The sequence below is a fragment of the Callorhinus ursinus genome, unplaced genomic scaffold (genome assembly GCF_003265705.2).
Source record: "Callorhinus ursinus isolate GAN/ISIS: 27379988/994484 unplaced genomic scaffold, GSC_fseal_2.0 scaffold13, whole genome shotgun sequence".
NCBI classification, from domain to species: domain Eukaryota; kingdom Metazoa; phylum Chordata; class Mammalia; order Carnivora; family Otariidae; genus Callorhinus; species Callorhinus ursinus.
The window spans coordinates 45,406,956-45,427,589 of NW_027397075.1; the positions used below are offsets into that span (position 1 = coordinate 45,406,956).

A 20,634-nucleotide genomic window follows, 5' to 3' on the forward strand; every position below is an offset into this window, starting at 1 on the left:
GATGCAAACATAAATAAGACTAGAGTCTCCTGCCCTCAGGGCAGGTCTCCCACTCCAGTGGGGGAGGACTTGATACTAGTCACTTAGTTCATACCAGGATGTGTAAATACTAAAGAGAGGTGGAGTATGTTATGGGAAATCAGAGAGCAGATACATGGAAGGAAGAATTCATTCTAGATGGGGGAAATCTGAGCTTTCACAGTGAAAACAGGTTCTTTGGGTACCTGATTAGGTGAAGTAGTCACATAAAATAGTAGCAGAGACTCATATGCATGTCCATTCTATGAGTATGGAGGTGTGCCTATTTTTGAATCTTAAAACCAAGCAATGTTTATTTATGTGCCAAATAAAAACACTATTACTGGGGTGCCTGGGTGGCTCAGTCTGTTAAGCGTCTACCTTCAGCTCAGGTCATGATCCCAAGGTCCTGGGATCAAGCCCCATGTCGAGCTCTCTGCTAAGTGGGAAGTCTGCTCCTCTCTCTCCCTCCCTTGCTCGTGCTTTCTCGCTCACTCTCTCTCAAATAAATAATCTTAAATGAAATAAAAACACTATTGCTTATCAGCCACATAGGACTTGCACAATAAATAAATCCTCTATTTATATTCCTCAATCTGTTTTTCAACCTTCAATGACTGTATAGGTGATAAGTATCTCGGCCTATATTCTATGCCACTCTCTGGACCATCAGGGACTGGCATATATTGTTACAAACTGATGGAACCAAGCTCCTCGCATCTTTAGGGCAAAAACATTTCATAAGGCTACCTTTATTTCTTTTTTAAGATTTTTTTTATTTATTTGAAACAGGGAGAGAGAGAGACAGCCAGGTAACACAAGCAGGGGGAGTGGGAGAGGGAGAAGCAGGCTCTCCTCTGAGCAGGGAGCCCGATGCAGGGCTCGATCCCAGGACCCTGGGATCATGACCTGAGCAGAAGGCAGACGCTTAATGACTGAGGCACCCAGGTGCCCCAAGGCTACCTTTTTTAAAACTGCACTTCAAACCCACCCCCCCACCCCCACCCCTGTGCCGCCACCAGCCCCAGTGAGAAGGGGAAATTTTTGAATCTTAAAGAAACAATTAAGACCCATCGTCCAAAACCCTACAGCCCAGCCCCGGTAGAAAACAGATGGCCCTGGCAAAGCTGTGCTGGAAAGTTGCCTTCAATTATCAGTCTGGTTACTACCAGCAGATGGGTACCCATGCAGCAAAGCCAAATTCAAGAAGAGGGAGAATCTGGCTAGTAGAACGTACTTGAAAACTTCCTGGCAGCTGCCGTGTTCATGCATATATGTTCATTTCATCCTCAGAGTAGGACAGAGCCTGTTGTAGTTACACTCTTCTGGCTCCTTTGTCCCAATCCTGCCTCCCTTCCATGAGCTAAATGGACACTCAATCAGTCAGGACTGACGGGCATCTCCAACTGATCTCAAGACTCCGAGGCAAACATTCACCCCAGTCAGTGTAAAGTTCTGCCAAGAGGGACCATCAAGGTGCACGGATGTTGCAGACTTGAACAAGCATCATTAAACTATAGAAACTATAATCACTTGTTTGCTCTCCAGGCTCAGAATAATCACCACTCAGATGAGATCACAGATGTGAAAGGAAAACGACCTTAAAGCACTTTAATAAGGATAATGGAGCCTTATTATTAGCATTTCTTCCCAAAAATTGACAGCAGCCAGATCTGCGTGATCCGTGCTAAGATTAGCGGAATGAGTTCTACGTAAAATAGTAATCAGCTTGTTTAACTACCTGAGTTGACTTCCCATTTTTATTGTGCAACCTAGGACATATTTTCTCACCCTAAAAATTTAATCAAGTGGCATCTGCATCCGGAGGAGGGGCCTCAAAGCTGAGAAGACACTGTTCAAACCTGGGGGCATCCCAACAGAAGGAAGGTAAAAAGAAGAAGAGAGAGGGAAGGGGGCAACTCATGCTTGTTTAAATGTCTGTGGGTCTCTATCCATCTCTGTCCATAACTGGGGGCATTTAAATGAGTAGTAAGCTCAATGGAAAGATTAACATGTCTTTCTCTATTCTGGCATTAGCTCCGTAAATATTTGTTTCTAACAAAATGTTCAGCCAATCCTGGTACCAAGCAGGCTTGTAATACTATGGCTACGACAAACCCAAGAATTTTAAAAGGCCAAAATGTGGAAAATGAACATCTGAAAATGGATCTGTAGGCTGCCATCCATCAGCAATTAGTTTTCTGTGAGGCTACAGCCACTTAAGACTTGATTGGCTAGCTCATTAGCAACAATGAGTTAAGCATACAAGGATGTATTCTCCTAGGCATCTCTTGCATCCTCAAATGATTTGCAAAATTGGGCACTTGTCTAGAAAAACACAACAAAAATCCCTATCACCACAAGCCAGCATTAGAGCTTAGCAAGCAATTCTACCCAGATCAACTTCAGTTTAGGAGCAGCAAGGGAAGCATCATTTCCTAGGGCCAGACAAAACAAATTTCGGTTACTGTGTGGCATTTCATGATCCCATCCATGAATGTAGCTTAATACGTCCCCTGCTGGGACGAAGTCTATATCATGAACAAGGGAGGGATGCAGGGTCTGTCCCTTTCCACCTCATCATTCTTGCCTGCCAGGCCAAGCTCCTTAGAGAACCTGCTATACTACAGATCCCCAAGCTCAGGGAGGTCCCCAGACAAGCGTTCCCTCATCTTGGCTAACATGATGGTATTTTATTTCCTACCCCCAATGCTAGGGGCCTGGCACTGGATGAGGGATGAGCAGCTTACCTAAAGCCTCCTTTCACTTTGATACTAGACATTAATTTTACCATTGATTGGGCCATTAAGTCACATTTCTGGTACAGCTATGCTCTCATTGTGAGCAGCCTGTTCACTAAATGCAGACAAGGAAAATTTCAGTACAACTGTCACATTATTAGAGCATCCAAAACCTATAAGCATGATAGGAGTGTTTGTACTTAACTTGGAATTCGACACAGAAAGCTACCAGAGTGAAAAAAGAGTCAAACAGGCAAAATTTTTAATGTGAAAAATCTCAAATGCACTGTCCCCTGCTCATCACTTTCTGTGCCTACAGGGGACAGCAAACAGCGGGAACATCAAAAGGTCATAGCTCTTGTGGAGACCAGGGCAATGAACAGGTAGCCTGTAATACTTTACTAATAAACCCTCATGTGCTGGGCACTGATCTAAGCACTTTACACAGGATATTTAATTTCATCATTAATACAGCTTGGAAAAGGGAAGGGTAGTATTTGTCCCTATATGCAGATGAGTAAAGTCGGACTCAGAAAGGCTAGGTCATTGCCTGAAGGTCACACAGCAGGGAGGTGGCAGAAAATGATACAATCCCAGGTCTCCCTTCCTCTAAAGCTTCTATTCTGCTACTAAGTTGTACCATCGCTCTAAATGGGCAAATCACTTTTATAATGCCAATCCCAATTCAAAATGCAAGAGCCAGCTAAACCCTTGGAATTCTTGCTCTCACCCTCAACAGAAGATACATCTCCACAAATATAAATGAAGGCCAATAGTACAAATCCCTTAGCCCTGTGCTAGGCACTTTCACGGGACACGGAAATCAGTGAAATCTAAGTGCAACGTGATACACAATTAACCCTACAGGCTAGAGTTCACGGTGGACAAGCTCTAGAGAAGGCAAATCCGAGCCCGTGGGGGCGCACACGTCTTCAGAAACACCTGCAAGACCATGCCCGGCCCACTTCCGTAACTCGGCCGAGCAAACAGTGTCTGGACCCTCTTCGCCAGAAGACTGCTGCTACAAGATGTTCCCACTAGGCAGCCAGTGGAGTCGCGGGGGAGTTTCTGGCTGGAAGGAGAGTTTGGTGCCAGTCTGCCTGCGGAAATGTTAGCAGAAGCATCTGTTGGTTGGTCCCCACTGGCCAAAAAGGCAAACATTTGCGTTGCTGAAACAAACAGTCCCATTTGAAAACGGTCGCTGATGAAACCATCATGGGACACGAAGTTTGCTTCCCCTGGGGTGGCTGGGGCTGTGGCCCCCTGTCCCCAGCAGCATGACCCCTCCGAGACCTGCCACTCTAGTGATCACCTCTTTGCTAATGACAGATGTTCGGATTTGGCGGTCAAGATACACTCTTCAAAGCTGTAGGGATAAACACATGTAGACTTTCCCCCTCTGATAAAGAACTGTTCTTTAAACAGAATTTAAAAAAAAAAAAAAAAAAAAGAATCTCTGGTCTAAAAAATGATTGCAAAAGATTTAAAGAAGTGGGAAAAATTCTTTCCTGTGACATTTGATAGAGAAAAAACTCCCGTTCTGCCGCGCTTCTTTGTAAGGTTACAGTGCTGACTTACGGTCCTAGTCAGGCTGTTCAATCTGCTGTCCCCAGATAAGCCCTTTCAGATAAGCTCCAGGCCAGGGCGCCCGGGTGGCTCAGTCAGTTAAGCGTCCAACTCTTGATTTCGGCTCAGGTCGTGATCTCAGGGTCGTGGGATCAAACCCCACATCGAGCTCCATGCTGGGTGGGGAGTCGGCTTAAGATTCTCTCTCTCCCAAGACATGTATCATAGGACCTCACTGATATGAGGAATTCTTAATCTCAGGAAACAAACTGAGGGTTGCTGGAGTGGTGGGGGTGTGGGAGGGAGGGGGTGGCTGGGTGATAGACACTGGGGAGGGTATGTGCTATGGTGAGCGCTGTGAATTGTGCAAGACTGTTGAATCACAGATCTGTACCTCTGAAACAGATAATGCAATATATGTTAAGAAAAAAAAAAGAAGAAGATAGCAGGAGGGGAAGAATGAAGGGGGCGGAAATCGGAGGGGGAGACCAACCATGAGAGACAATGGACTCTGAAAAACAAACTGAGGGTTCTGGAGGGGAGGGGGGTGGGGGGATGGGTTAGCCTGGTGATGGGTATTAAAGAGGGCACGTTCTGCGTGGAGCACTGGGTGTTGTGCACAAACAATGAACCATGGAAAGCTACATCCAAAACTAATGATGTAATGTATGGTGATTAACAATAAAAAAATTAAAAAAAAAAAAAAAGATTCTCTCTCTCCCTCTGTCCCTTCAACCTCTCCTCTCCCTCTTTAAAAAAAATAAATAAATAAACTCCAGGCCACTAAATAGAGAAGCCGAATTAAAGTTAAGTATGGATAAAATCCCATAACAATATCAGGCCAGTCTTCTCATATCCAAGCCACTGGAGAAACTTCATCCACCATTTTGTGTAATGAGCATGAATCTCCAAAAAAAGACACTGTCGACCACACACATGCCAACATTGTTGGAAGTTAGGGCAACAACTAACAATTACTTATTATTGTTATTGCTGTTTCTGGAGAAAGAGAGAGAGAGAACCCACACAAGTGGGGATTGGAGCAGAGGGAGAGAATCTCAAACAGGCTCCATGGCCACTGTGGAGCCTGACACAGGGTTCAGTCTCACCACCCTGAGATTGAGAACTGAGCCAAAATCAAGAGTCCGAGGCTTAACCAAATGAGCCACCCAGGAGCCTCTCACAAGAATTTTAAATCTAGAAATTCTTCATCTGTCATTGTTTTTGTTTATTTAAATCTGTGATTTTCCACAAAGTTAATATTTGATGATTCAAAAGCCAACCCTTAGAAAAGGGATTTAAATTATACTTCCCATCACCAATTTTGTCTCTTTCCTCTTAGAATAGAAAATTTTGTTTCTTTCCACTTCTTTCCATCTCTCGGGTAATCTAAAATAATCTTTAAAAAAAAAAAGGTAGTACATGATCTTAATACAAGTCACGTTTACCTATAACTGCTAGATGCTTATTAGTAATCATATACGAATGGAAAGTGAAAAAAAAAGCACATACATTCTATGTTGTAGGTTACATACAAAACGCTTTGTAATACTTCCGACAAATAAAAAGGAAAATTACGCGCGGTCACGATACAAGACGAAGAAACACTACAGGAATTCTCTTGTACCCTCCCGCTTCCTCCCACACAGAAGTTGATAAACTCTCATCTCAACGCCTACTTACCTCACTGCTTCTCCTCAGCTCATTCTCCTTGACCTGACTCGCCTGTAACGCCTGTTCAGTTCGGCAGAACTTCTGCTTAAACTCTTCCAAAGATTTTTCTAGCTGGTGCTTTCCTGATGTGACCTGCAAAGAGGAAAAAAGGCAAAGTTTCATTTTTATGTTCTTTATTTTTTAAATAAATGATTTATTCTTAAATAAAATGGTCATGGAATATAAGAACTGATGCCATCTATTTTGGGTGAGACATGATCTATGTTACAGCTGAATACAGCATTAGAGGTTTAACTTAAAATACCATCAGATCAACTTGGGTAACAGCAGATAGAAGAGGAAAAAGAGCTGGGTTTGGGGAGGGAGCCACAGAGAAAAAAAATAAATTTAACCACAGAAAAGTGAAACAATGAAACAGTAATAAACAACCAAAACAAAAAACTGAGCTAAGAAACAAACTGGGAGAACATATTTGCTGTGTGACAGATTAAAAGTTATATATCTGTGATACAACAAACAAAGCACATCTATGGTTCAATTTAGAAAAAGGTAAACCGATTTTTTAAGAGTAAATAATAGAAACAGACAAAAAATACAGATGGCAAATCAACTTCTGAAAGAAACATCCTCAGTGGTAGTCAAGGAAGAATGAAATGAAACAACAATAAGATGACTTTTTCACTCCTTAGTTAGCAAAATTTATAAAACCAGGACTATCTCCTAGTAACAAGGATGGGCGAAAACAGGACCTCTCTTACACCAACTACATGAGAAGGTACGTTACAACTTTTTGGAGGGCAATTTGTCAGAATCAATCACAAGGGAGAATACACATGCCCTTGAGACAGCTAATTTCACACATGGAAACCTGTCCTACAGAAACACCCATGATGTTACCCAAGGATGTTACCACCAGGGCTACAGTGAACAAGAAGATGTTGAGCACCTAAACATCCACCCATGGAATAATTAAATGAACTACAAAACATCTAATAAAAGCAAGGCTTAGACAAAAAAAAAAACCAAACAAACAAACAAAAAAGGCCTTTTTATTAAAAGCCTTGGAGGAAGCCCATTAAACACTAACAATTTATCCTGGGAAAGGAGTTTTTTGTTTGGTTGGTTTTGGGGTTTTTTGTTTTGTTTTTCCCCAACCTTGGTTAGCCAGATAGAGGACTAACTCCTAGTACATAGCAGATGTCAGGGAGTGTTCTCTCTCCCATTTCGGCTGCATCCCTATCTCTGGTTCTTCTACTAAGAGAGGTCAACATGTCTCACTTGGTTATATCCTGAATTTGAGAGCTAACCAATATTTCCCATAAAATGAGACTCTACCTAAATGGCAGAGCCTTCATTTTAGAAAACAAAGAAGCAAGCACTGAGGAAATAGATGGAACTCTGACAATAGATGAATACTGGACATACTCAGAGTAAACTCCAGAATGTATCACCTTGCAGCACCTGGGTGGCTCAGTTGGTTAAGCGTCTGCCTTTAGCTCAAGTCATGACCTCAGGGTCCTGGGATTGACTCCTGCATTGGAATTCTTGCTCATCGGGGAGCCTGCTTCTTCCTCTGCCCCTGCCCTTCCCCGCTCATGCTTGCTCTCTCTCTCTCTCTCACTCTGCACTCTCTCAAATAAATAAAATTTTAAAAATAATAATAAAATAGAATATGTCACCCTGTCAAGCAACATGGGATCAAGTCAAGAAAAGAATGAACACCTACAATCCACCTGCCATTTTCGAACTATGCTATTCAGTGTTTTTGTGTTGCAGGTCGAGCGGGGAACTAAACAGACAAAAGCCTGTCCTCATGGAAAGATTTAAGTGATGGAAGGAAGACAACAAGAAAAGAAACAAATCACTGTATCATACATCAGATGATATGCCCTATGGAGAAAAGTTAAGTAAGGGAAAGGAAACAGAAAGTACTTGAGGGTAGGAATCTATGCTCTGGTAACCAGAGCAGATATCATTGATAAAATGACGCTAGAGCAGAAAGCTCACGCAAGCGAAGGTGGGTGCCCTACAGATCTAGATCTGTCTGGACGCAGCACATCCCTGAAGAGCACATGCAGAGCATGTTCTACCAATTAGCGAGGTGGTGGGAAGGCCGCCCGGGTCCTGCAGACCCTTGGAAGGATGTGGCTCCAACTAAGAGAGAGACAGGAAGTGACTGCAGTTGCGAGTAGAGGAATGACATATTCGGGACTAAAACAGTCCCTTTAAAGACGCACTCCGGCAGCTGGCTGAAAACAGACTGTGAGGAGCAAGTCCAGAAGGAGGGAGAACAGTGAGGAGGCTAGCACAGTAATCCAGGTGAGAAATGACAGTGTCTTAGACCAGACAGGGGACCAGCAATGGTGAACAGTAGCCATAGTCAGTATAGAACACAAAGCTAGACACCAATGTTCATTAGACAGAAATTCAGGGAGACAACAGGATCAGAGGGAAGGGATGAAAGAGTTTACTACCAATTTCCTAAAATATGGGTTTTAATGTTTCAGTTGTTGATGGCAATCTAGTATTTATTTTCTTTATAAAGCATATTATACAGGACTATTGTGGAAATATTAAAAATAGGCAAAAGCCAAAATAAAACGAAATTGCTTAACTGTATAGTCCAGAGATAAGCAAAGCTCATGGTTGGCATAGCTTTTACAAACTATGTGTTGGACATAATCATTTGTTCATAAATATGCAGGGCCATTGTTTAAAATGATTATAATAGTAATCTAAATGCATGATAAAAAAAACCCCAAAACAACAGCACAGAACAGTAGGAAATAAAAAACTGATTTCTGTCCAACACCATTCCTCTTTCTATATACAGTTTTTACCATTTCTATTTTTATTCTTTCGATGGCTACTTTCATTAATTGAAATAACAATCTTATAACAACATTAAGGATTTATCAGTGGATTCCCACATACAGTAATACCTACCTCCCCTCCAATTTACAAATTTTAGTAAAAAATACACTGGCTTCTTCCATTGCTTTAATATTATAATTTTAAATGATAAACTGAAGTCTCTTTTTCTTGATCCAATAACTTTAAATATGTATCTTGACTCCCTATTAAGTAAAATGTATAAACATGCATTTCTAGCAATCTTTTTGTCTTCTCTCTACTCTTCAAGTCCTGTTCATTTATTCAGGGCCTGAGTTTATGGTTTTGCAGGCAACTCCAAAGGGCGCCATTCTTTCCTAGTCCTCGTGGGTTTGTATGGTGATCACAATGTCTTTCGGGGGGGGCACCATTTTGTATTGTAATTCACACAAATACACCAATTGGCAAAGAATGGTAAATTTTGTATAAATATATACAGTCTATTCTAGAACTATGATTAAGTGTTTTGTTCATATTTCTATTCAAAAACCTGAAAACCAGTAAAACATAACTTATATTTACTCCCTTTAAAAAAGTCATACAAATCAGGTTTATTCTTAGCAAGGAGGGAGGAAGCACACGGAGGGTTTCTGGGAGTAGCTGAAAAGATTCTATGCCCTGACACAGATAATGTTTCTAAGAGAGCATTCCTTATAATAATTCATTGAATTGTAAATTTGTTCTATGTAGATTTTGTATGTTAACACAAAAAGGTTTAAATATAGCTATACATATAATATCCACACATATGCAAAAATACATAGGCACATACACATGCAATACACACGTGTGTGTGTGTGTGTGTGTGTGTGTGTGTGTGTGCGTGCGTGTAAATAAAGGTGGAGTCAGAAGAATCCTAATGGAAGGCTTTGAGGTGTGAGAGAAAAAGCAGAGTTGAAGATGACACGGCGGTGATCTGGGTTCAGTGATATGAAGGATGGAACTGCTATTTACTGGGATAAGGAAGACTATGGGAGGAGCACATTTGAAACAAATAGCGGGAGTTCAGCTATTGCCCCACCAAGTGTGAAACGCCTGTCGAACAAGCAAGTGGAAATACCAGGTACACACGCAAGCCTGAAGTTCAGAACAAGCCTCCTGGCTGAAGATAATAATACAAGGGCTAGTCATCATATAGATGAGAGGCAAGGCCATAAACTGGATGAGATCATTTTTGGAGTATGTGTTAAATAAGTAAAAGGATTATAGTTTTCAGCGCTTTGACTGTTTGGGGGGCATAAATTACTCGGGAGGTCTCCCACCTGGTGACACGCCCAAGAACCACCGGAACATCACACCCCTCCACAGACCTTCAGGTCTGAGATGCTCACTCACTTCCCTCTTTCTGTAAATGAGAAACCCCAGACTCAGAAAGACTCCGTTTGCTCTCTTCTTTGGTTAAGGAAAGGGAGGTTAGAGGCATTCTTCTTTAAAAGCATCATGGTGTCAGCTGCAGTATAGAAAACGCATGAATAGGAAAAGGGGGACTACTGGAGGAGAGAAATAAGCCGGCTTCCTACTTTATCCAGGTCAGCCTGCAGGCTATTGCGAGCGTTCTTGGCTTGCTGTAACTCCTGCGTGAGTTTGGCTTTCATCTGCCCGCACTCCTGGTCCAGGGCTTGGAAGGCGCGCTGCTGACGGGAGAGCTCCTGAAACACCAAAGACACACACGTCAATCAGACAGCTGGCAGGTAACGAGGAGAAGCCAGGGCGGGTGGGCAAGCCTCCTAGGCGGGCCAGGCCGCGCTGAAAGAGCAGGAGACAATAGGGATCCAGGCTGACCATTCACTTAACAATAAACATTAACTGTCTTTAGCACTGGTCGGCCTTCGGAGGAAAGGGAAAGGAGTCTGCCAGTTGGCCACATGGAGAGCAGCCAGCTTCCGTCCCATCCCCAATCTTAAATTCTTCATCTCTCTTTCGACAAGTCCAGGGGCAAAAGGGAGTAGAGCTGAGCTGCCATGGTCCCAACTCAGCTAGGAAATTGAAGACACTCAAAAATGGGGTTTAAGATGTCAAACATCGTAACACCACTCACAATTTAGAATGACAGCAAGGATATGCCACCAGTTAACTTCGATAACCACATGAGGATAGCAGATTTCCATTTCCAGGCGCTCTTCCTGAAAGACTAGAGAGCCTCACCCCATAGGATACACTCTGCCAGGCTAACTCACTGTCCACTGGCAGCAATACTTCTGGAAAGGCGTCTTCAGCCCTAACGTGTCTGCCAACTTCTTTCCCTACCGCATCAACTATCTTTCTAATGTATTCGCCAACCCACAGGCTTTAGAAACAGGTGGAGATCAGGATACAACTTCCTTCACAACTGAGAGTGTTTGAAAGAAGAGACAGGATTCTTTCCTACTTGGTATCAAATTTCCACGAAATCAGAGGACATGGATAAAAAAGAGCATTCTGGCTACTGAGTCGCTTCTCCAATGGAAAACTGAAAGATAGAAGGGTGAAGGAAAATACGGGGAACCTCTTCCTCACAAAGGAGTTCCCTGCTCGCAGAACACCCCAAGTGACAACAAACAGCAACACTTCTCAAATGACGAAACTGTGAAATGCACACTCCTCATGAATCCATTCACCTTACCTCTTGAAACTCCTTTTCTTTCTCCTTGAGTTTCTGTTCCAGAGAACATCTGGCACTTTCTGCGTTTTGTCGCTGACAACTCAAATCTTCAGACAATCTTTTCAGTTTTTGTTCCAATGCAGTACACTTAACAACAAATAAAAATGGTCAATACAAAATTATTCAAGGTGAGAAGCAAATATTTTGAATTTTAGAAAAATTAGGTCTGATTCAAGTTCATCTTTGTGTTTTGACATTTTTGTTTCACTAAAAGTTGGAGTTTAAATGATCAGCAAGGGTGCCTCACTGGCTCAGTCAGTAGATCATGTGAGTCTTGATCTTGGGGTTGTGAGTTCAAGCCCCACAATGGGTGTAGAGAATACTTAATAAAATTTTTTTTAAAAAGATTTTTATTTATTCATTTGAGAGAGAGAGAAAGAGAGACAGTGCCAGCAGTGGGGAGAGGCAGAGGGAGAAGCAGACTCCCCACTGAGTCAGGAGCCTGACGTGGGGCTCAATCCAAGGACCCGGAGATCACGACCTGAGCCAAAGGCAAACGCTTAACCATCTGAGCCACCCAGGTGCCCCTACTTAAATAAATCTTTAAAAAACAAACAAGTAGAATAAAATAAAATGATCAACAAATACTAAAACCATTATAATTATTTTAGCACACCTAAAGTTTGTATTTGGGAAATATTAGAAAAGATATAAAATATTAGACCATTTAAATAAATACTTCATAATTTGCACTATGAAAAAAGAAATCAGCGTTTCTGAATAAAGATTCATCTAACATTTTGTTGCATAGAAATGAGACGTTCAAATGCAGTGATGTTGATCTGTGTAATTTAGAAGCTGTAAAATAATCAGTGGGTACCCATGACCCTCGTATGATAGTCTGTTTCAAGCATAATAGATTTTGTGGGAAATTTTAAATATTAAAATGCCTCTTTCCACAAGGCTCCCGCTATGCCATTTTAAATGTCTGAAGGTTCACAGCACTCCAGAGAATATCACATCTGGTTTTTAACCAAGCTGCCATAAGCAACACAAAGAACATTCTTTTGCTTTTGTACATAGCCAATACCCTTAAAATAAGTTTTACAACATGAACTAAATCAAAACTTAGGATGCCCTTCTAAAATTAAATTGGAGCAAAATGTCCTCTGAATCTTCCCCACGGTGTTCAAATCCTTAAAATGCCCTACAAAACAACTGTAAATTTTTGGGGAAGAATAAGAACACCTCATGTGGGTGGGGGAGAACTCTCTGGTCTAAAAGAAATGTGCCCCAATTTGGCAAATCTCTCTTCTAAAGTATTTCTCAGAGAATCACTATAATATCATTCAGAACTATTAGAAATGTTAGAAATCTAAGAGAAAAGTTGCAAGAAAAGAAAACACTACGTAATACTTTGCCAGAAGACCAGACACCAATCATTAACTAACCAAAGATGAAAAAAATAAAGCTGCTCATTAATGACTAAATGATTTTCCAAGTATCAGTACTTTAAACATACCAATTTCAAAAAGAAAATTAATTGACCCAGTGGTTCAAATTAATCCCCTGCCTTGGACATTAAGACACCTTTCCATTATCTTGACTGTTCTTGAATTTTTAAATCCCCTAGGAAAAGTATTACAGAAATTATTTATAATAATAACAAATATGAATCAAATATTTATCAAGAGTCAACTATATGTCAAGCACTGTGCTAGGCACGGGAGATGCAGCAGTAAATAACCCAGATAAAAATCATTGCCCAGATGATGGTCCAAATTTTGGTGGTTGACAATTCTCAGGGAAAAAAAGCCCACACAAGGCAGAGATGAATGAACCCTTGGTGCCCTCTCCTGGTCCTCCTTCAAACTGCAACACATTCCACTAACAGATCTCAGTATCAACAACTTTTTTCCTACGTTAACAGGTTAAAAAGAGCCTTTAGAAGATACTCACATTTTATTTAAATTTTTTACAATGACATTCTGATACATTCTGACGATGCACAATCCCTGTAAGACTAGCTGACCACTAGGTGTCATGAATGTTCCATAATATTCTAAAATAGTGTCCAAGCTGAACTCCTTGAAAATATGTAGTATATGACCTTGGGCACTCACTCAGCATCCTGGGCCTGAGTTTCCAACTGTGAAATGTCGGTGCTGAACTACAGGTTTGCTGTCAGCGTCAATGTCTCTACATGAATAGAGACTATGTATCCCACACAGTTTGCAAATACTTGGAAAAGAAGCATACTAGAAACAGCATACGTTGACAAAAGAACATGGTATTGATTTTGATTAAATTAGTTCCATTTTACTTAATGGGTAATTCTAATGGTAGGTCAGGGAACAGCATAAACAAAGCATAATTTGATTTCAGCAACACATCTGACCAGCTCCTATTATCCTAAGAGGCAAGCAGGAGAAAGGTAGTCTGAACTTTCAGTTAGGTAGATTTGTAGCTCAGTGGGAAAAAAAGGTATCCAGAAAGCATTGAACAAATGAATCTGAAGAACCTGGAGGAAAGTTTCTAATAGAAAGCCAGAGCTGTGTTCTCAGCACTGTCCTAGTCAAAAGTTTTAATTCGTGATCTGGTAAGAAGAGACCTTATCAAATATGCTAGATAGAACAAAGATTCAGTGATCCTGTCACTCCAAAACCAGTAAGACAAAGTATAATAGGATAAGTTCTCATATATAGGAAGGCCTAAGTTGGCAGAAATGCAACTGAAAAAAAGCTTAAAGACAAGGAACTCAATGCAATTATAACTAATGTATTATTATAAACTCACCATGTGCCAGGCACTATGCTAAAGCCTTTAAAAATTTATCTCAATCTTTACACCAACCCTATAACACAGACATTAACACCATTTTATTGTTTCGTCAGTGGAAGCTCGGAATTCAAAAGCAAAACAAGTGGGATGTGGCAGAACCAGGGCTCAAATCCAAGTCTCTCTAACTTAGAAAACCAACCTACAAACGCAGACTGCACAAAGTGAATAAATATGTAGGTCAAGGTAGGTCATGTTCCCATTGACCCTCCACTGCACCTTCATACAATGAATCAGTGTTTATCAACAATATCTCTGTGCAAAGCATTGCACTAGGAGAATGTCTAAAAAAATGAACCTAGACTACCACTTCCAGGAAGATATAATAAACGTACATTTCTCTATTCCTCAGATTGAGAACAATTCAAAACCCTTCACAAACGTTAAGAAAGCTCTGAAAGGAGAGAAGAGGACTGAGTGACTAGGGACTTTGGGACCCAAGGAAAAAACATGATGGTGCTGAAAGAAGAGAACAGTCAACCCAGAAACCCTGTATCCTGAGGAAACACCTTATACAGGATGAAGTATCAAGACATTTCCAGGGAAAGGAAAACTAAGAGAATATGTGGCCAGTAGACCAACCCTTAAAAAAAAAAAAAAAAAAAAAAAAAGGCTAAAAGAAGTTCTCTAAACAAAAAGGAAATGATGAAAGAAGGGACCTTGGAAGGTCCAACAATATTGGCATAAATGATAGAAAACTGGAGAAGGGAAAGAAAGTCTAAGTTATGTTTGGCAGTTAAAGCAAAAATTATAACACCATCTAATGTAGTTCTAAATGTAGGTAGAGAAAACACTTAAGAAAATTGTATTATAAATAGGGGAGGGTAAAAGGATGAAAAGAGCAGTAAATTTTCTGTAATCCATTAGAACATCTTACATGACAACACCAACAGACCAACAAATGATGTGTATATATAATGTATTATCTAGAGCAGTCGCTATAAAAGGTCTACAAAGAAATACATCTTAAAACACTAGATAAAATGAAATTCTACAAAATGTTTGAGTAACCCACAGGAAACAAACAAAATGAAAAACAAAAAATAAGATGGCAGTTTTAAACCATGACCAATCAATGATTACATTAAATGTAAATGGCCTAAACATGCTAATTAAAAGACAGTTGGTAGAAGAGTGGATTAAAAAATATACCCAACTGTATGCTGTCTATATAAAACTCACTTCAAATATAATAATAAAAAGGCTGAAAGTCAAAAGACAGAAGGAAATACATCACACAAACATTAAAAGGAAAGCTGGAGTGGCTATGTTAATATAAGAGTAGACTTCAAAATAAAGAAAATTTCCAGAGACAGTGAGGGCTATTATATAATGATAAAGGTCAATCCGCCAAGAAGACACAGCAATCCTAAATGTGTATGCACCAAACAACAGAGTTATAAAATATGTGAAGTGAAAACTGAGAACTGACAGGAGAAATAGATAAATCAACAATCATGGAAGACCCTCACAAACCTCCTTTCAACAACTAATAGACAGGAAATCAGCAAAAATATAGAAGAATTCAACAACACCATCAACCAACCGAAAATCTGGGGCTAAGGATAATTTTAGAACACTTCACCCAACAACAGAATACACTTTTTTCCCCAAGTGCCCATGAAACATATACCAAGATAGACCATTGTCTTAGGCCGTAAAACAAGCCTCAACAAACTTAGAAGAATTGAAATCATAGAGTATGTTCTCTGAACACAATGGAAATCAATAACAGAAAAAAGAAAATCTCCAAACACTGGGAAATTTAACAAGGTACTTCTAAGTAATCCATGGGGCAAAGAGGAAGTCTCAAGCAAAATGTTTTAAAAATGCATTGAAAAAAATAACATAAAAAAATACATTGAATGGAATAAAAATAAAAATATATCAAAATTTGTAGGACAGTTAAAGCAGTACTGAGGGAAATTTATAGCTTTAAATGCCTACACTGGAAAAGTTTCAAATCAATCATCTAAGCTCCCCACTTCAACAACCTAGAAAAAGAAGAGCAAAATAAACCCAAAGCAAGCAGAGGGAAATAAAAGAGCAAAAGTACATCAAATTGAAAAAAAGAAAATAAATGAACCAAAGAGCTGATTCTTTGGAAAGATCAATAAATGATCAACAAATTGACAAATTTTATTATTATTACTGACAAAATTGACACATCTCTAGCAAGACTGACAAAGAGAAAGCAAGAGAAGACAGAAATATCAGAAACAGAGAACATCACCTGACCTAACAACAGCAAAAGAATAGGAAAATACTACACATAACTATATTTTTAAGTTTAAGTATTTGGATAAAATGGATCATTTCCTCTAAAAACAAAAGCTAGTGGCACCTGGGTGGCTCAGTCATTAAGTGTCTGCCTTCGGTTCAGGTCATGATCCCACTGTCCGGGGAATTGTGCCCCGTGTCAGGCTCCCTGCTCAGCAGGAAGCCTGCTTCTCCCTCTCCCACTTCCCCTGTTTGTGTTCCCTCTCTCGCTCTCTGTCAAATAAATAAAATCTTTAAAAATAAATAAAATAAAAACACTAGCTATCCCAACCCATCCAGTATGAAATAATTTTCATAGCTATATATCTATTTTAAATGTTAAATTTGTAATTTTTCTAAAGACTTATTTATTTGAGAAAGAGAGTGCATGAGTGGGAGAAGCAGAAGGAGAGGGAGAGAATCTCAAGTAGACTCCACACTGGGTGCAGAGCCCAACGTGGGGCTTGATCTCATGACCCATGAAAATCATGACCTGAGCCAAAACCAAGAGTCAGACACTCAACCGACTGCGCCCCCTGCCCTGGTGCCCCTTAAATTTGTAATTTTAAAACTCCCAAAAAAGAAATCTCCAGGACTGGATGGTTTCATGGAGAATTCTATCAAACACATAAAGAAGAAATAACACCGATTCTACACAATCTCTTCCAAAAGATAGGAGGGTACAGTTCCCAGTTCATTTTATGAAGCTAGTATGACCTCTGATACAAATACCAGACAAAGACAGAACAAAAGTACAAAAAAGCTGACCAATATTCCTCATGAATATAGACAAAAAAAATCCTCAACAAAATGTTAGTAAATAAAATCCAGAAATATATATATAGTATGTGTGTGTGTGTGTGTGTGTGTGTGTGTGTGTGTGTGTGTGTGTGTGTGTATAAAGAGTATACCAGGAAGAAAGGCAAATGTAAGCAAAACACTGGACCCAGATAGGAGAGCCCGGTGACTCAGATGGTTGAGCATCTGACTCTTGATTTCGGCTCAGGTCATCTCAGGGTCATGGGATCAAGCCCCACATCAGGCTCTCCACTCAGCAGGGAGTCTGCTTGAGATTCTCTCTCTCACTCTGCCCCTGCCCCCCTGCATGTGCACTTGCTCTAAAATAAATAAATCTAAAAAAAAAGAAAAGAAACACTGGACCCAGATGAAGACTGGGTTCAGGAAACACCAAGTAATCACAGTTGGTCCTAGAAGATAATTCATTTTTCTCTACACTTGTCACCATACACAATATTATCTATGTGACTATATATTTATGTCACATCCACCTATGGATGAAGTTCCCCAAGAGCAATGATTTTTGTCTATCTTCTCACTGCTTCATTCCCCTGGTCTAGAACAGTGCCTGACATACAGTAGGCAGACAACAAATATTTTGTCAAATGAGTACATGAATGAATGAATAGAAAAAAGGGAATAAAACACTAGAGGTAAGTTGAGGACAAAGCAACAACAAAACACCCTCAAATACTCTAAGAAGCTTGGCCTTAATTGGAGCCTTAAGATTAAATCACAAGAGTACATATATTGGATCAAAAAATAGATTAAATTTTATCATATGTCCTCAATCTTTTTTATTTATTTATTTTTTTTGAAGATTTAATTCATTCACTTGAGAGAGAGTGAGAGAGCACAAGAGGGGGTAGGGGCAAAGGGAGAGGGAGAAGCAGGCTCCTGGCTGAGCAGGGATCCCAACATGGGGCTTGATCCCAGGACCCTGGGATCATGACCTGAACAGAAGGCAGGCTCTTTTTTTTTTTTTTAAGATTTTATTTATTATTTATTTGAGAGAGAGCGAGAGTGAGAAACAGCATGCAAGGGGAGAGGGTCAGAGGGGGAAGCAGGCTCCCTGCTGAGTCAGGAGCCTGATGTGGGACTCGATCCCAGGGCTCCAGGATCATGATTTGAGCCGAAGGCAGTTGCTTAACCAACTGAGCCACCCAGGCGCCCCCAGAAGGCAGACTTTTAACACAGGCGCCCCTGCCTCTTTTAAAGCTCCATTACTTAGTCGCCTCTTGTATGTGTCAAGTGCCATGTATAGATAATCTTTATTCTTCCCCACCCTCTTAGATGGACAAGAGCTCAGTGACTTGCCCAAGTCACTTTGCCAGGAAAACGTGCAGTACGGATTTGACCCCACATCTACCCAACTCTAAACGAACTTACTAGTTCAACTGCACCAATACTGCCTAGTATGTATCAATGAGGTTCATTACTAACATTTATTTCATAAATTTAAGTGTTAAAGTATTGTACGAAAAAAATTTCCAAAGAACTGTAAGATGAAATGTAGGCTTTCAACAACTCATGAGAAGTCCAGTACCTTGGTTGATGCCTGGTCATACTGTGCTGCTGATCTCACCAGTTCATCCCTACTTTTATTCAGAACTTTGTCTTTTTCAATTAATTCCGCTTTTGCTTTCTCCAATTGGAGTTGGAGTTCTTGACATTTATTCACTTGGCCTTTCATTTCTTTTTCTTGTCCTTGCAGATGTAGTTCCAAATCACTAATCTTGCTCCTTAGCTCTTAAATCACAAACAAAACCCACACTTTAATTAATATATATTTTTGACAAAAACTTTACAGCTCAATTCAGAATGTATTATTTGTTATTACTCTGCTCTGAAATCTTTGGTAGGACAAATATAAATTAATTCACACTAAACACAGAAACTACTTTAATTGGATTTAATTCAATGGTTAGTCTCTATTGTCATTTGTATTCAAATATCCATAGGAAGCAAGAGAAACACATTTTCTAATGTTTTCAGAGAAACTTGGGAAAGAAAATGGTTTTCTAAAATCATGAAGAGTATCTTACTGAGGATGCAAAAAGTGTATCTCATATAATACCCTACATAAAAATTACCACTTGGTTTTATACACTGGCAAACTACTATTTGTTTTGTGCCCATATCCATGCAAATGAATGCTAAGCAGTGCAAAATTCACCCCCCTGTATTCTCTGGTAGCTTTACCTCCAGTAAAGATCAAGACAGTGTGAACCTCCTATACTGCCAAAATTAACAGTAATTTTTTTTTCATTTTTTTTCCTACATACAAACAATACCGGTTCCAATGGCATTGGCGGTGTGACAATTCTCACCAGCGATCACTGACAGTGATTTTCTATATATCATAGCACTGGAAATTATTGTCATCTGCAGAGTAGATTCCAAAACACCACCTGGTGCCCTTGGCTGTCAGCTGTGGTGTGGCACTCCAGCCAAGGTTACAGGTTTGCTCCCATATGGACAACCTGGCAATGCAGAGAAAGCTGCCCCGCAGACACGTGCCACACCTCTGGCCAAAGCTGGCCAGACCCCAGGCTTGTTCCATGGGCCACCAAAGAAGACAGAGAAGCGTGGGGCGTGGCAACTGTAACCTACTCACCCTACTTCTGGAAAGACAAAGCCACTCAGACTACTTTGGAAGGCTTCCGGGCACCAGCTTTATAGTACTGATAAAAGGACATTTCAAAATTGTGGTATCTTTTATCCCAAAAACAGTATTTCACATCACCAGATTGAGATATTGGGCTTTGATGTGTCTAACAAAACACACAAGCACCTTTTAGGACTAAAAATGTCTGGCATCACCTCAGAAATTATCTCAGGAAAATGTAATTTCAATTTAATTTAGCTCAATTTAGCTCAATTTACCTTGATTCTGGGCTTTTAATTGGTCCAAAAGGTGAGAATTGCTCGAATTATCACAGAAACTGCTATTAGCATCTCTTTTCCCTGTTTGCAAAGTTGATCTACTTGGAGTCACCTCTTGTTCCCCAGAAAAGTGAGATGCAGAGAACTCTCTCCTAATCGGAGTTTTTAGAGCATTCAATGAAAGCCGAGTTGGGGTCTTTTCTTGTCGCCACGAGAATACAGATGAAGAAGCCTGATGTCGTGCAATGTCCCGGTGATTCATTGTGCTTTGGGGAATAGCCTGACTCGCTTTCTGTAAAGACAGAAACTCTTTAGAGCCCTTTAAACATCTCAATATTCAAGGCTATTTATTTTCAGATAGCACATAAAGACATAATGCCA

General features: G+C 40.3%; 1 protein-coding gene across 3 annotated transcripts in view; it reads right to left on the minus strand.

The window, feature by feature from the left end:
- The window catches only part of CENPF (centromere protein F), a 96,078-nt gene that overhangs the window by 26,354 nt on the left and 49,090 nt on the right, over positions 1-20,634 (minus strand). For all 3 annotated transcript variants that reach the window (XM_073900171.1, XM_025877890.2, XM_073900172.1), the window contains exons 6-10: positions 20,254-20,545; positions 18,914-19,116; positions 11,494-11,619; positions 10,412-10,540; positions 6,009-6,131 (exon numbers count right to left, since the gene is read on the minus strand). In XM_073900171.1, coding sequence (XP_073756272.1) covers positions 6,009-6,131; positions 10,412-10,540; positions 11,494-11,619; positions 18,914-19,116; positions 20,254-20,545 — 873 coding nt within the window. The remainder of the gene's footprint in view (positions 1-6,008; positions 6,132-10,411; positions 10,541-11,493; positions 11,620-18,913; positions 19,117-20,253; positions 20,546-20,634) is intronic.